General features: G+C 35.4%; 1 protein-coding gene across 1 annotated transcript; it reads right to left on the bottom strand.

Annotated features, from left to right (window-relative positions):
* Positions 1-598: 598 nt before the first annotated feature.
* Positions 599-5,827, bottom strand: LOC129245516 (FAS-associated factor 1). The gene is made up of 14 exons (XM_054883712.1): positions 5,530-5,827; positions 5,032-5,100; positions 4,791-4,977; positions 3,882-4,031; positions 2,958-3,147; positions 2,700-2,904; positions 2,476-2,573; positions 2,317-2,417; positions 2,062-2,207; positions 1,839-1,993; positions 1,614-1,762; positions 1,277-1,551; positions 1,089-1,208; positions 599-1,021 (listed from the first exon to the last, which is right to left on the bottom strand). Exons 1-14 carry the CDS (start codon positions 5,566-5,568, stop codon positions 857-859), a joined length of 2,049 nt encoding a protein of 682 aa, XP_054739687.1. The 5' UTR covers positions 5,569-5,827; the 3' UTR covers positions 599-856.
* Positions 5,828-13,648: the final 7,821 nt, after the last annotated feature.

The following is a 13,648-nucleotide window of genomic DNA, read 5'->3' as shown; positions in this document are numbered from 1 at the left end:
TGTGTCATGTCGTCCGAACGGTCCTGCTTTGAAAGTATTCGATGCGGTACCAGCTGGTGGTAGGAGAGGAAGAGGAAGGTCTCCTCTGCGTTGGAAAGATCAGGTGGAGAAGGACTTATCTTCACTGTGTCCAACTGGCGCCGGTTAGCACGAGAAAATCGCGTTAGCGGTTATCGCGCCAATTAAGAAGAAGAAGATAGCCAAGGATTATTAATCCTGTATGCATAATTAGTTTTTTTACTTAAAAAAAAAAAAAGAGCAGTTAACTGTTATAGTTTGACCAATATTTTTTCAATCAAAAATAACAGTTAAATTTTAACTTTAATTTTTCCGGCCATATTTTATCTTTTTTTGTGACTGAAAAAGTATCGGGTCAAAAAATAATTCATTATTTATTGACTCTTGAAAAAAGGCATAACAGTTACAGTCCCTGATAGTAATTGAATATGGGTAAGCATTGCAACAAATTTAACTCTTCATATAAATAAAATATATGAATATATAAATAATTAATAAAATAAAAATAAATAAACGATAGAAAAGAACTTTACCATTTTTTTTTAATGATTTTCAGAGAGTTACACCAGAAGCAAAATCCTAAGAGCGACATAGCCAAGAACGTGTTTATGTGTACATGCATATATGCATGCATACGTTCATTATTTATTTCTTTATGATTATTTTTTAATTTTCATGTACGTGAAAAGCCTTAATCTATATATGTTTTTTGAGGATTTGAAATCAATATTGGTTTTTTTATCGCTGGTCCGTCCGTCAATGAACCACAGATATTTATTACAAATCTATTGTTACATTGTTTGATGTGTAAATTGGCGTTTTCCAGCCACTAGTAAAATCATCGCTCTTCAAGCACGGCTTTCGCTTGTGGAAACAGTTTAAGCTCTTCAAGTGTTTTGTTAGGGTCAATGGCCGTTAAGTCGCTACGTGGCCAGCCAGATATTAGGATTAATTTATTTTCTTCGATGAGATAATTATTTGCGGCTACAAAATTCAAGATATCCTGAAACATAATATGCCAATATGAAACCGCTATGTATTGATTGATATTAATTTGTTTAAAATTTTACCTGTAGTGTATTGTGTTTATAGAATCTTCGTTCTAAGAACTCGCCAGAGGGTTTCTGAATACGTATTGTAGAAACATTCGCTTCAGAGTCCGAAGGTTCTGTCGGTAGTGATTGTAGGGCCTTAAGCAAAAATTGGGTATAATTGAGTACAACGATTCTAAGTGTTCTATATACAAAAACTAACTTACCACTAGTCGTATCGACTCTCGTTTCGCTTCCTCTTCAGCCTTTTCCGACTCCAATCGTTTGCGCTCCGCTGCGATCGCTGCTTCTTTTTGCCGCTTGGCGGCTTCCTTCGCCATATCAGCTTCCAACGTTTCACGATAGGCCAAATCCTGCTCAGCCTTGACTTGATCACGTTCAGCTCGTTCATCTTCCTCGCGTATTTCGTCTTTCAACTGTAATTTGTACATTTCTACTGCATCCATAAGGCGCGATAAAAATGTATTTAAATCAGAATTTCCTACAAAAGACAAATATATTAATTACAAAATGCAATTGGGTGTACACCTTAAAGTCAATTACCATCTACGACAGAAAGCACTTCGCACGAAGATCTTCCGGAGAGCCGACTTTTACCAATAATTAATATCGAAGGCAGCTTATCTACTGGTTTTGTACTAATCGTTATGGATGCTGTATTGCTCACACAGGCAGTGACCGAAGATAAAAACCTGAAACACAATTAGATCGGATATATCAAACATTTTCCAACTCAAGCTATCAACTTTGGAATTGATTCTCACTAACATATTTCTGTTGGTTTCAAATGTTAAGTCCCATCCGTAGAGTATAAAGTTTTGTGCAAATGCTTCTATGATTCTCTCGTTTTTCATTACCTGATCACAGAATACATTTGTGAGAATGCTATCACCGTGATGCAAATAAATTGCAAGTAGTTTTCGCTATTTTATCAAGGAAATGAGACATTTGGTATAATAGTATTTATGAATGTTAATATGTCTCTTATTACTTCACGCGCCGGCTTGTGGCAAGCTTCTCTAATCGCATCTTCTAAACTGCCAACATAAAATACGGGGTGTGGGTCACCGAAACGTTCACGGTAGTTGTCGAAAAACTCTATTGAACCAGCGCATTCATTTCCAATGTTATTGGGAACTGTTGATAAAGGTCAAGTTAGTATATCTGATTTCTAACTGACATGGTTGACTTCCAAAAAGATATGCCTATTGAAAGTTCACTTATTGTTTATTCTAAAGTTACGTACTTAAGTGCCTGCTACGTGGTGGAACAGGCTGTTCGTCTTGTAGTGGATCATAGGCGTCCTCGTCATCTAAGCTGTTGTCGTCGTCAGTCTCGTTGGTATTACTGGAAAGGAAAAGTGGGTTAATGATACTGTTGTCGTACTTTCCAATGTCCGACTTACTTGCTGGCATTTATGTTATTACATAATCCAACGATATCCATATTTCTTTCATTTGCATTACGAAGTGTGAAATTGTGAGACAAACCAATGCCAGATTGCTAAAATAAATGCGTTAGGAATTAAAAAACTCAAACGTTTTTAGAAATAAAGCTTGACAATTCTTAATAATTTTCATTAATTAATTTGAGTGAATATGATTAGTGACAGTGGAGTCTGTAACTTACGGCTAAAGTTAAGTTGTCACTACAGTTAGAGGGCCAGCCTTCCCACTCCTGATCACGCACATTTATATTATTGACATAATACACCTTTGTCTTCACCTCCAAAATGGTGGTGCTGCCAAGAAACGGTAACGTTATTGTTTTTCCGCTGGGTTGCTCAACTATGGTCAGATTAAACATGTCACGTAGCCGCTGTGCAATTTCCTCACTATTAATAGATTTGATAGTCATTACACTAATGAGTTAATAAGCACGTCTTACTTTTCTGTATCTACGTAGCCTTCTTCGCTTAAATTGTGTAAAATGAGGTCGTTTTCTGGACCCAAATCTAAATTACATAACTGCGCAGTTATTTTTCGAGCTTCTTGCAGTTTCGCCGGGGGCCAACCTCGAATAGCTTGCCGGCAAATCGGTACGTTTGTTTCTTCCGCTATTTTCAATTTAAGTTGTTCTAAAAGCATAATTTAAAACGTGTATAGTATTACCTTTGCATTTGCTTAGGGAAAGCGTTGGAAAATGGTTTATGCGACATGCAAATGTATGCATACATAAAATCAGAAAATTTTCATCAAAATTTAAAAATCTCTACTCAGAATATTGAGATAAAATCTAGGTATGCAGTTTATTAGCTAATTGATTTGGCAAAATACAAGTTTCAACAAGGCCAAAAATTGCATTGATTTTTGAGAACTTTCGTTTTCGGGCGGTCTTGTGCATTTTCTCCATTTAACGCATGCTTGACCTTTTTTTGATATGGAAAAAAACACCCAACACCGTCCAACAAAAAAAATAAAAAAAAAAAAATAAAAAAAAAAATAAAAAAAATAAAAATAAAAAAAAAAAATAAAAAAATAAAACATTATTTCAATCAGCTGAAACCTGTATACCCGGATTTTATTTAAAATTTCTGAGTAAAAAGTTGGAAATTTTGATGCAAATTTGCAAATTTTATGCAAAGTATGAAACATATTTTTGTAAAAAAATTGAAATAAAAAAGAACAATAATAAATAAATAAATAGTCAAAACTTGACAATATGTATCGTAAACTTTCTTTTGACGCTAGCACTATATATGTATATTTTATTTTTTATTTTCTAAGTACCGGATTTTACAGGTCGCAATAATTTCTTTATTTATGGTACATCCAAATAAACATTTTATCAGTATCAATTTACGTAACATACCTATTGTGGCAATTGATGGCAGACGAATTGTATATACTGATTCGTTGTAGTGTATGTTCAGCACCAAAGTTTTCACATCATTATGTCTTGCAGGGTCCAAGTCAATGTCGGACGTGAGATCAATTATTTCCGCGTCTGCAGAAGTGGAAGCTAAAATATACCAAATTACAATATTTATTGTGAAAAAATTAATGACAAATGCAATAAATGTAAATAATATCAAGTAGACAATTTTTGCTAGAACTTTCTACGTTTTTGTAACGATAGCCATGTAAGAAAGGTCGTCGTTCAATGTTAAATACTGAAATATCTTTAAAAACCAAAAATATAGAAAGCGCTTTAAAGGCTCCAGTCATCAGAGGCTTGTTTGAACTGCAAGCGAGAGCGCGGAACGATGTATATGCGCATATATATATATATCCTTCCTGTGTGCTTGGTAATGAACCATTTCTCTGTTGAGAATAGGACGATCATAGGAAAAGTAGTAGTAGTTTCGAGTGTAATGTGTCTTGAAAAAGTCAAATCGATGATGGTTCCTCTTAGTATTGTTGACTTATTAACATCTGATGCACAATCGAAATTGAACATATTTTTCATGAATTTGATGTTTCGTAATTTTACACGTTTGTGTAAATGTAACTTGATCAATTCAATTGCGATACCATTTACCTCCTTCTCTATATCCATACAAAATATCTATCAAACAAATAAAATTAAAATTTTCTTTTGAAAAATGCAACCGTTCCATCAGTATTTTTTATGACGTTGACACGTTAAACTACCGTCAGTAAACCGACCTTACAGACAACCTCTTTTCTTACCAAATGCGTTATTTTCAAATAATTTTTGGCAGTACACATCATGTGACAATATTACATCAAAAGAAGTAAAGGTATATTGTAGACATACCTGCTAAACCAATATTGGAAGCACTATTAGCGTTCCACTGGCGACAATTAGAAGACCCCGCGTTTGTGGACAAATCGTTAAGCGCTGTTGTTGCTGAGAAACCCGATATGTCTGCTCCAAACGCTGAAGTGGAGTTTCTTCCGTGTGACGGTGCATCATCCTGGGGTATGACTCTTTGTAAAGCGGTCTAAAATTATGATCGTTAAAAGTAAGGTGATATTAATAAAATGTTTCTTCTTACCATGAGGTCCCAGTTGGTTTGCTCCAAATGTGAAAATGCTTCTCCAACATCGTCTATTCCAGTAATGCTCTACAATTCAAAAATTATTGTTTGAAATTTAAAATCAAATATTTATTTTTAAAGACATTGCATATGATATATTTAACAATGTGAACTCCTGCACGTTTTTTCATATGTTTGATCTTTATTTAATTCCTTGCTTATAGTGGATTAAAGTACGCTTCTAACTTAAAAGAAAATTCGTCGAGCCTTTTCAGAATGCTCCATTCATGACATATTTTCAACTGAGCGCACAGCCACAGTCATTTAAATAATAAGCAGGCGGTAGGATAGTAATATCCGTCTGATCGCTAAAGCCACATAAATATTTTATGTATATACTCGTGCACTCGTATATTTCTATATATTAAAATGTTGAAGTACTTCACCACTTTTTAATTAACTATATAGTTTGACATCAAGTTTCTTTATTATCAAATCGAAAATGTTTTTGGCTACCTGAAAAGTCGCCAAAGTCTCGTCTTTGTTCTCCGACATTTGTATTTTTTTTATTTAGCCTGTATGTTTGTGCTCCTTTATATGGCTTTTATAAACGCCGATTTCTCCTTGTCCTGAAATCACCGTGCAAATTATAATAATTTTAATCGCGTATAGTCACACAGAAAATTAATTCGGTTTTTAGTTTAAGTTAGAAAACTTATTTTTCTTTGTGTTATAACAAAACGCATTGAAAAACTTCAATTCACATGAACTGGAAAAAAATTCGCTCGTCTCAATTGCAGTGTTGCCAATATGGGGTTTCGTCGCAAAGTGTTGATCAAAAATTCCTCAAAAAATATTAAATGTCAGCATGAAGTGTAGCTTATGTGGTTCAATATTTGCGGCAACATGTTAAATTTTATATTTTTGCTGAGTGCCATATAAATCACCTAAAAGTAAATTTATTAAACTGACAGCTAGTTTTTTCATGCGATGTCAATTAAATTAACCGGTTCACCAATTTCAATAATATTAGCTTTGCATTTTGTTTGACTGCTCATTAAATATATCTAATACAGTAGGTTCTGTTTTTATGCGGCTTTTTTTTATGCGGTTTTGAAATAGTGCGGTTTTTTTTTAAATTACAAAATGCATGTCGACCTATGGGGAATTGTACATATAAACAAGATTCTAAACCAGCTAAGCAAAAACTCATCACAGATTGCATCAGAAATGCTAACCCTACAAGTATGGAAGATATATAAAGATATAATTTTCAAAGATACAATATTTTGTTTATGCGATTTTATTTAATTATTTCAGATTCATGCGGTCTATGGAACGTATCTATAGTAATAATATGGGACTAGTGCCCTTTTTTATGCGATTATTTCAGATTTATGCGGTTTTAGCATTTGAAACGTATCTATAGTTTTACTATAGAACTAGTAGCTTTTTTTATGCTGTTTTTTCTTTATGCTGTTTCTTGCGGAACGTATCTACCGCATAAAAACAGAACCTACTGTATATGTACATAATATTATAGTAAATATCTGTTGTATAAGAGGCAAATGGATGCATTCGCTGAGTGTTCTTAGTAAGAACAGATATTTCGAATTAGATCTGTTTCGTTCATAGGTTCATAGGTCAGATACAATGAACACGTTCCGTTCGGTGGTAGCGAAATAGATTGAATGGTTGGAAGAGATTAGGTTACGAAAAATTTCATGATGAAATAAGGAACGAACCAACAGTCAGAATTAGGAAGGGGTGCTTGGCCAAACACCCAAAAAGGGTGTACGCGCCAATTATATATATAATATAAACTGCTTTTAGACCTTGATTTTTGATATCATTTAAAATTGATTCTTGATCACATGAGTGATGAAGGTTTTTACTATTACTTTTATTGCTCCTGTTTTTTTCTTCGCAGTTGGATCAAGGAATATTTTGGTTAGTTAGCAATTTTGTAACAGAGCGATATTCAAGAGCATCAAAGGTAGTTACTCTATATGAACCACTACTTGTAATCTTTACAAATTACTTGTTTTTATAGTTGAGAAAAGTTTGGCATGCAATTTTTGAAGTGAAATTTTTTAGGCGTCGATGGACGAGCGAGAATGGAGAGAAAATTTCAAGGCCATGCAACGTTTTGAGCATTTTTGTTCCGCGAAAGAGAAAAAAAGATATAACGTAGTGGAAAAGGAGAGAGAGAGCTATACCTTACATATATCTTAGATACACTTTAGGCTATTTTTCCTGAGTTTTTCCTTGTGGCTGCTAATTTCGGGTGAGAAATAACACTGCCTATTTTATGGCGCTTGTTTGTTGGTGCAAACTTGTAGGAAATATATTTTTGGTGTCTACTTTGGCGTTATATTTCCTTGGTGCCCACTGTTTGGAGTGTTTTTTGGTCCCAAATTTTTTGGGGTTTTTTTTGTGGTGCCTACTTTTTGGCGCTTATTTCCTTTTCCTGGCTAGTGCTTGTGCGTACTATAAAGTGCTATCCATTCCGGCGCCGGATTTATTGGTATTGCCTTGCGGTAATTTGTGCCGTTGCTGCGGTCGTGGAATCGCTGCGTTTGTGCGGGTGATAAACGCTCGGAGTAGTGCGCGTTGTTACCTTGGTTTGTGTCCGGCGTTTACCTACCCCGGTCGACCCTTCTTCGTTTTTTGTAAATTTTGTCTATTTGTATTCTCTGCAAATATTGTGAATTTATTTAGATATCTATTCTTTCTCCCTCTCTCTCTCTCTCTCTCTCTCTCATTTTCTCTCGGGTCTCTCCCTCTTTCTTTGTCTGCCTAGAAAGTTTCACTTCTGTTATGTGTACTACGCTACACGCATTTTTTTATAATCACTTGCACCATTGATAATAATTGAAAGTAGCCTAGTTGTTTTAATAGCAATAGTTTTTTCTTTCACATTGGGATCCGAGGATCTGATTTTATTAGTCACTTCTGACGAAGAATCGGTCTTTCGGTTTTTACTTGGTTTCTGTTTTTTGAGTATCCAGTCGGTTTCTCTGGCAAGTTTGTCCTGATAGGTTTCATAAATATATTCAATATTTTCTGTAGATTTTGTGGATTACTTTAATTTTTCGTTTTCACTTTTGAGCGCAGTTATCTTGTTTTCTAAATTTTTGATTTTATTTGTTAATTAAATGATTACATATTAATTATTAAATTTAAAAATGAATAAACTAAAATTAAATTGCTAATTAAATTAAATTAAATTAATAAATAATTAATTAATGACTTAAATTGTTGCTCCTCGTTAAATTAATTGATGGAATTTAAATTGATTGATAGGAGAGGAAATTGAATGTGCGTCCCACTATTGAAGTTAAGGTCGCACCCACCGCCTACGACTACCATCAATTTTATTAAGACCCTCATTCACTTCAGTATGCATTAATTTAAAATATACTTCACAACCAACAAAACTCTGTTTATACACACCGAAATGTAATAATTGCTTTCACGACAAGAACATCTGTTTGTTTTGCTTATATGCGGCAATACTTTCACCACGGCACCACGATACTTTTACATGTTGCGCCAGTCAAATGCGTTGCCGCAATGGACGCAACGGACCCATTGTGGCAGCCCTAAAATATTAGCAGACGATACTTTGTTAGTTTATGTCCAGGAAAACCGCATGAACCCTTTGTTCCGGGCTTCAAGAATTAGATCACAAAATCAAAATACGAAATAAAAAAAATAATAAAATACGAAATATTAATATTATTATTATCATTATTTTAGTTATCTTCAAAACACCAACACTATTCTCAACAGTTTAAAATTGTTTTGCGCTAAAATATTTTATGTGGCAGCTGAAATCCGGATGATAATAACGGGTGATCAATTAAGAGGAGTGTTTTTCATTTGCTTTTTTTTTACAGATCGCGCGCGAGTTGTGGCAAACTGTCATCGTGGATTTGTTGAACAGCGTTTGGCATTTCATCATGGAAAGACTCACACCGCAACAACGTCTACAAATTGTTCAACTGTATTATGAAAATCAGCGTTCTGTGACAAATGTTTTTCGTGCGCTTAGACCGCATTATGGTCAACATAATCGGCCTGCCTTAAATACTATTCGACATACCATCAACAAATTTGAATCCGAATTTTCATTGGTGGATAATTCTCGACCGAATAGACCACGTCCAGCAAGAAGCATTGAGAATATAGCGGCAGTAGCAGAGAGTGTACATGAAAACCGCGATGAATCGATTCGGCACCGTTCTCAGCAACTTGGACTGTCGTATGGAACAACTTGGTCAATTTTACGGAAGGATCTTCATTTAAAAGCATACAAAATACAGCTCGTACAAGAACTAAAGCCAAATGACCTTCCTGCACGTCACCGTTTTGCTGATTGGGCTCTTGAAAAGATTGAAGAAGATCCGCTGTTTTCGAGCAAAATTTTGTTCAGCGATGAGGCGCATTTTTGGCTCAATGGTTACGTCAATAAGCAAAATTGCCGTATTTGGGATGAAGAGCAACCAGAACAGGTTCAAGAGCTACCTTTACACCCAGAGAAAACAACGGTCTGGTGTGGTTTATGGGCTGGTGGAATCATCGGCCCATATTTTTTCAAAAATGATGATGACCGCAACGTAACTGTGAATGGTGCTCGCTACCGTACCATGATATCGGACTTTTCGCTACCTGAAATTGAATCTAATGATCTCTACGACATTTGGTTTCAACAAGACGGGTCCACTTGCCATACAGCTCGTGAAACAATGACTTTATTGAGAAGTCATTTCGGAGAGCAGCTGATTTTACGTTTAGGACCTGTGAGTTGGCCATCAAGATCTTGTGATATCACACCTTTGGACTTTTTTCTTTGGGGATTCGTGAAGTCCAAGGTCTATGCTGATAAACCAGCTACGATTGAAGCTCTGGAAGCCAACATTACGCGTGTTATTCACGACATACCAGTCGAAATGCTCGAACGAGTGATTGAAAATTGGACCTTCAGAATGGACCACCTTAAGCGTAGTTGCGGCCAACATTTGAATGAAGTCATAGAAAAAGCTGTTCCATCAATTGGTGTTTCGTGGCCGGGTTTCCGAACCTGTGCACTTCCGAATGGCAGTCGCGCACCAACCCATTCGACTACGACGGCCGTGTATATATGTATATATGCATATAAATACTTCCAATTTTTGCGTGAAATTAATGTTTTATTAGTTAAATACGATTTACTAAAAATTCAGTAAACGCCAAGGCCGCGCTGATGTTTCCACTGCAATCACCGCCTCTTGCAATATCATTTAAAAGGTTATTCACAGTTTCAGCTTTCAGCTAAATTAAAGATCATCGTAGTAGCGGGACTCCTGGGCACTATTCCCAATTGGAGGGAGCGAACCGTTTCGATTAAAATTTCGATAGGGTCTTACGGAAATTAGACTCAAATTCAGGCTACCGGGCCACTGCAGTGTGTTCCAGGCAGAGGTAGCCGCAATCAAGGAGGCAGCCGATTGGCTGCTCAAATGCGTATTAACGGTCAAGAAAGTAAATAGTTACTCCGATAGCCAAGCGGCAATTAGGGCCCTGGGCTCTATTATGGTGCATTCGAAACTAGTCAGGGAATGCCTGGTCTCTCTCTCGATTGCATCAGAATTCTTCGATATAAAGATAATTTGGGTACCTGGACACAGTCACATTGCTGGAAACTGCGAAGCCGACGAGCTGGCCAGACAAGGGCCTGTGAGGTGGTGTGCCTGCGAAAGAATAGGATCGGGATCCCCTTGACAACCTGCGCTCTACTCCTGAGGGTGACAAAATCTCATCTCTCAAATTTCGTGGGCATCCTCACGGGGAACTACCCGCGGGGTATACATGCCGTGAGACTCGGAATTGCTTCGATACCTCTTTGCGTCAGCTGTATGGAGGATGAGGTGGAAGCATCTCAGCACCTGCTCCTTAGCTGCCCAGCTCTCGCGCGACTAAGATTCAAGCATCTTGGTTCTCACTTCTTTTCTGCGCCTGCTGATATAGCAGGTCTTGATAACAAAAATCTGATGAACTTCATCAGCAGCATAAAGAGGTTAACATAACCGCAGACTAGTCACCGTCATAGTCCAGAAACAATCAACCCTCCCTACCTCTTTCGTCCTATCGTCCTTTTTACTTCACCTCTTTTTCCCCTCTTGCAATGGTATCACAAAAGATGGACCAAACTTCTTTCGTCCAAGTGGGCCCACTCTCTGGGCAACCATTACTACCTAACCTAGGAAATAATTGTTTTAAATAATTTAAATATTTGTCACAAAATTTCAGTTGCTCACTCCCTACCCTTCGCTATTTTGTTTATAGGTTCGGGGTCTTTCTCAAATATCCAGAGACAAATCCGCAGATCAATTTTCGCTCATTTTCAGTTATTTTCAAGTCAGCCTAAAAAAAGTTAGTTTTGAAAGACACGCATAAAACACAGGCCAAATGTGTTAACAAAATTTTAATGCAAATACACATAAATACTAATATATATGTATGGGCAATAAGTTTCGAAAACATCTTTTTTATCATTTTCATTCAAATTAAAATTATGTTACCGCATGTTCGTGCACTTCAAAAACATTTAAAAATATAGGCGGGGCAAAAAAAAAAAGATCCATATAAAGGAGTAGCTTAAGAGCTTTGAGAGAAAATAGCTTTTGAGTTATACATTAACCCTTTACCGCATATGATCCTATATACGGTATTGCAGTTTTGATGAAATTTTTTTTCCAAATTAAGTATTATAAAGTAATTCAAACTATTTTAAGTAATAAAACGCAAAACAAGTGTCTATGATTTTATGACATTTCGAAAAACCTCTCTTTTGTGAAGTCGGTGAAAAAGCAAAATTGAAGTGCGAGCGATTCATTTTCAAAAAACGATAACAGAGTATAACGTAAATACTTTTTGACAAACAAAAAAATATTTTCACGTATCGACTCTATGACGACTTCTCGACGAATAGTAATTTTTCCGCTTTTCAACTGTTTTCTATGCTTAACAAATATTTAGTTTTTATGTATGGCTCCGTAAAAAAACAAACAAAATATGAAACTTGTTTATGATTTTTCTTTTAATACGTCTTATTGATAATTAAATAAAGTTATTTCCACCGTGAAACAATTTTTTTTAACAAGGGTTAACATCATGGGCTAAAGGATCTCGTCATATTCCTTTCGTGAAGTGAACCCTAAGACCATGCACCAGATTATTACTTCTCCCTAAGGTCTATAAAAGGTATTGATCAAAAATCTATACATACAGTGAGATACCCAAATCTACAATCTGCTGAAAGCTCTATCCCACGTATTCTCAACTATTCTCGAAAATCCTAAATAAAATGGAAAGAATTTTTATTTGTCTTCATTAAATACTGTTTTCAAGTGTATTTCGTAAAATTTTATTTTATAATAATGTGGATTGTTGTACATGAAAATAACTCCTTCAATTTCATTCAGCTTTTATTAGGTTATTTTGTGCATCAGAGTATTTTGAATAAATAATAAGAAATATACGGAAAAGGTTTCATTTCTTGTTTTTCTTAATATACATACACATGTGTGTAGGTATGTTCATGTCAATAAATATGTATGTAAGTATGTTTATATTAAACGCTGAATTTTTTATCTACTGTGTATATATGTATGCTTTTAATAGAGCCGCATAAGTATGCACTGAAGCTGTTTTCGTCTTCTATTGGATTTTTTAATCCAAGAGTACATATGGACAAATCCATCTGTTGGCTTTTCTGAAAAGTATATGTAATCAATTTATTTATATTAAGAAAAATGAAGTACCTTTGTACGGATTTGCGAGCTACACTGGAAAAACTTGATGGTTGTTTCTCTTTTCGCCATTCAATTCTAAACTATATTGATTTTTTAATATCTAGGGTAAGGATGGGTAGTATGAACTACTCGGTTGTTTTGAATTAAAATTGTTGAATCTTCCGTCATTCACGATTAATATCTCCGAATCAATACGAATTTAAACGTTACCTAATTAGTGCACAAAGATAAGATATTAAATTTTTGCATTTTTCTTCTTCTTCTTTTGATAATAAATTAGAAATAAGCAAACAGAAATAAAAGAGTAAAAAAGTCAGAAAGTATATGACCAAAATATTCAGGAAAAAAATAGCGTCCTTGTAAAAAAATTAAAAAAGATCTCTCACATTGGGTGTTTCATTAAACTACATCAATTATTTTCCATTCGCTTAGTTCTTCCCCCTTGAATCTTCATCAAGGTATAATTGTAGCTTACAGCCCTTATTGGGTTTTTGCCCGAGCTGCTTCTCCTATTCGTAGTGTGCGTCTTGATATTTTTCCACAAATGGAGGAACGTGCGGTTTTATGCCAGCTTCGAACGGTAGATGGTTTTTTTAGGAGGAGTTTTTTTGCACTAATATAGCTGATCCATATGTAGCTTGGTATATTACATATTTATGTTGTTGTCTCATTGTTTTTTTATTATAGTTATTTGGATATGTATTTAATTATGGCGGCCGCCGTAACCGAGTGGGAACGTAGGTTCGAATCTCGGTGAAAGATCAAAATAAAGAAAAAGTTTTTTCTAATAGCGGTCGCCCCTCGGCAGGCAATGGCAAACCTCCGAGTGTACTTCT

Source organism: Anastrepha obliqua, chromosome 4 (assembly GCF_027943255.1).
Source record: "Anastrepha obliqua isolate idAnaObli1 chromosome 4, idAnaObli1_1.0, whole genome shotgun sequence".
NCBI classification, from domain to species: domain Eukaryota; kingdom Metazoa; phylum Arthropoda; class Insecta; order Diptera; family Tephritidae; genus Anastrepha; species Anastrepha obliqua.
Note: the sequence above shows the minus strand (reverse complement) of the source record. Positions and strands in the feature narration are given on the sequence as shown.

What these genes read in the sequence shown, in the direction of transcription:
- LOC129245516 (XM_054883712.1), bottom strand. Translation starts at nt 5,568, where the DNA reads ATGTCGGAGAACAAAGACGAGACTTTGGCGACTTTTCAG. An exon ending in GTGACAACTTAACTTTAGCC is followed by an intron (nt 2,574 to 2,699) that starts GTAAGTTACAGA and finishes CATTTATTTTAG; the next exon opens with CAATCTGGCATTGGTTTGTC. An exon ending in ATAAACACAATACACTACAG is followed by an intron (nt 1,022 to 1,088) that starts GTAAAATTTTAA and finishes ATTATGTTTCAG; the next exon opens with GATATCTTGAATTTTGTAGC.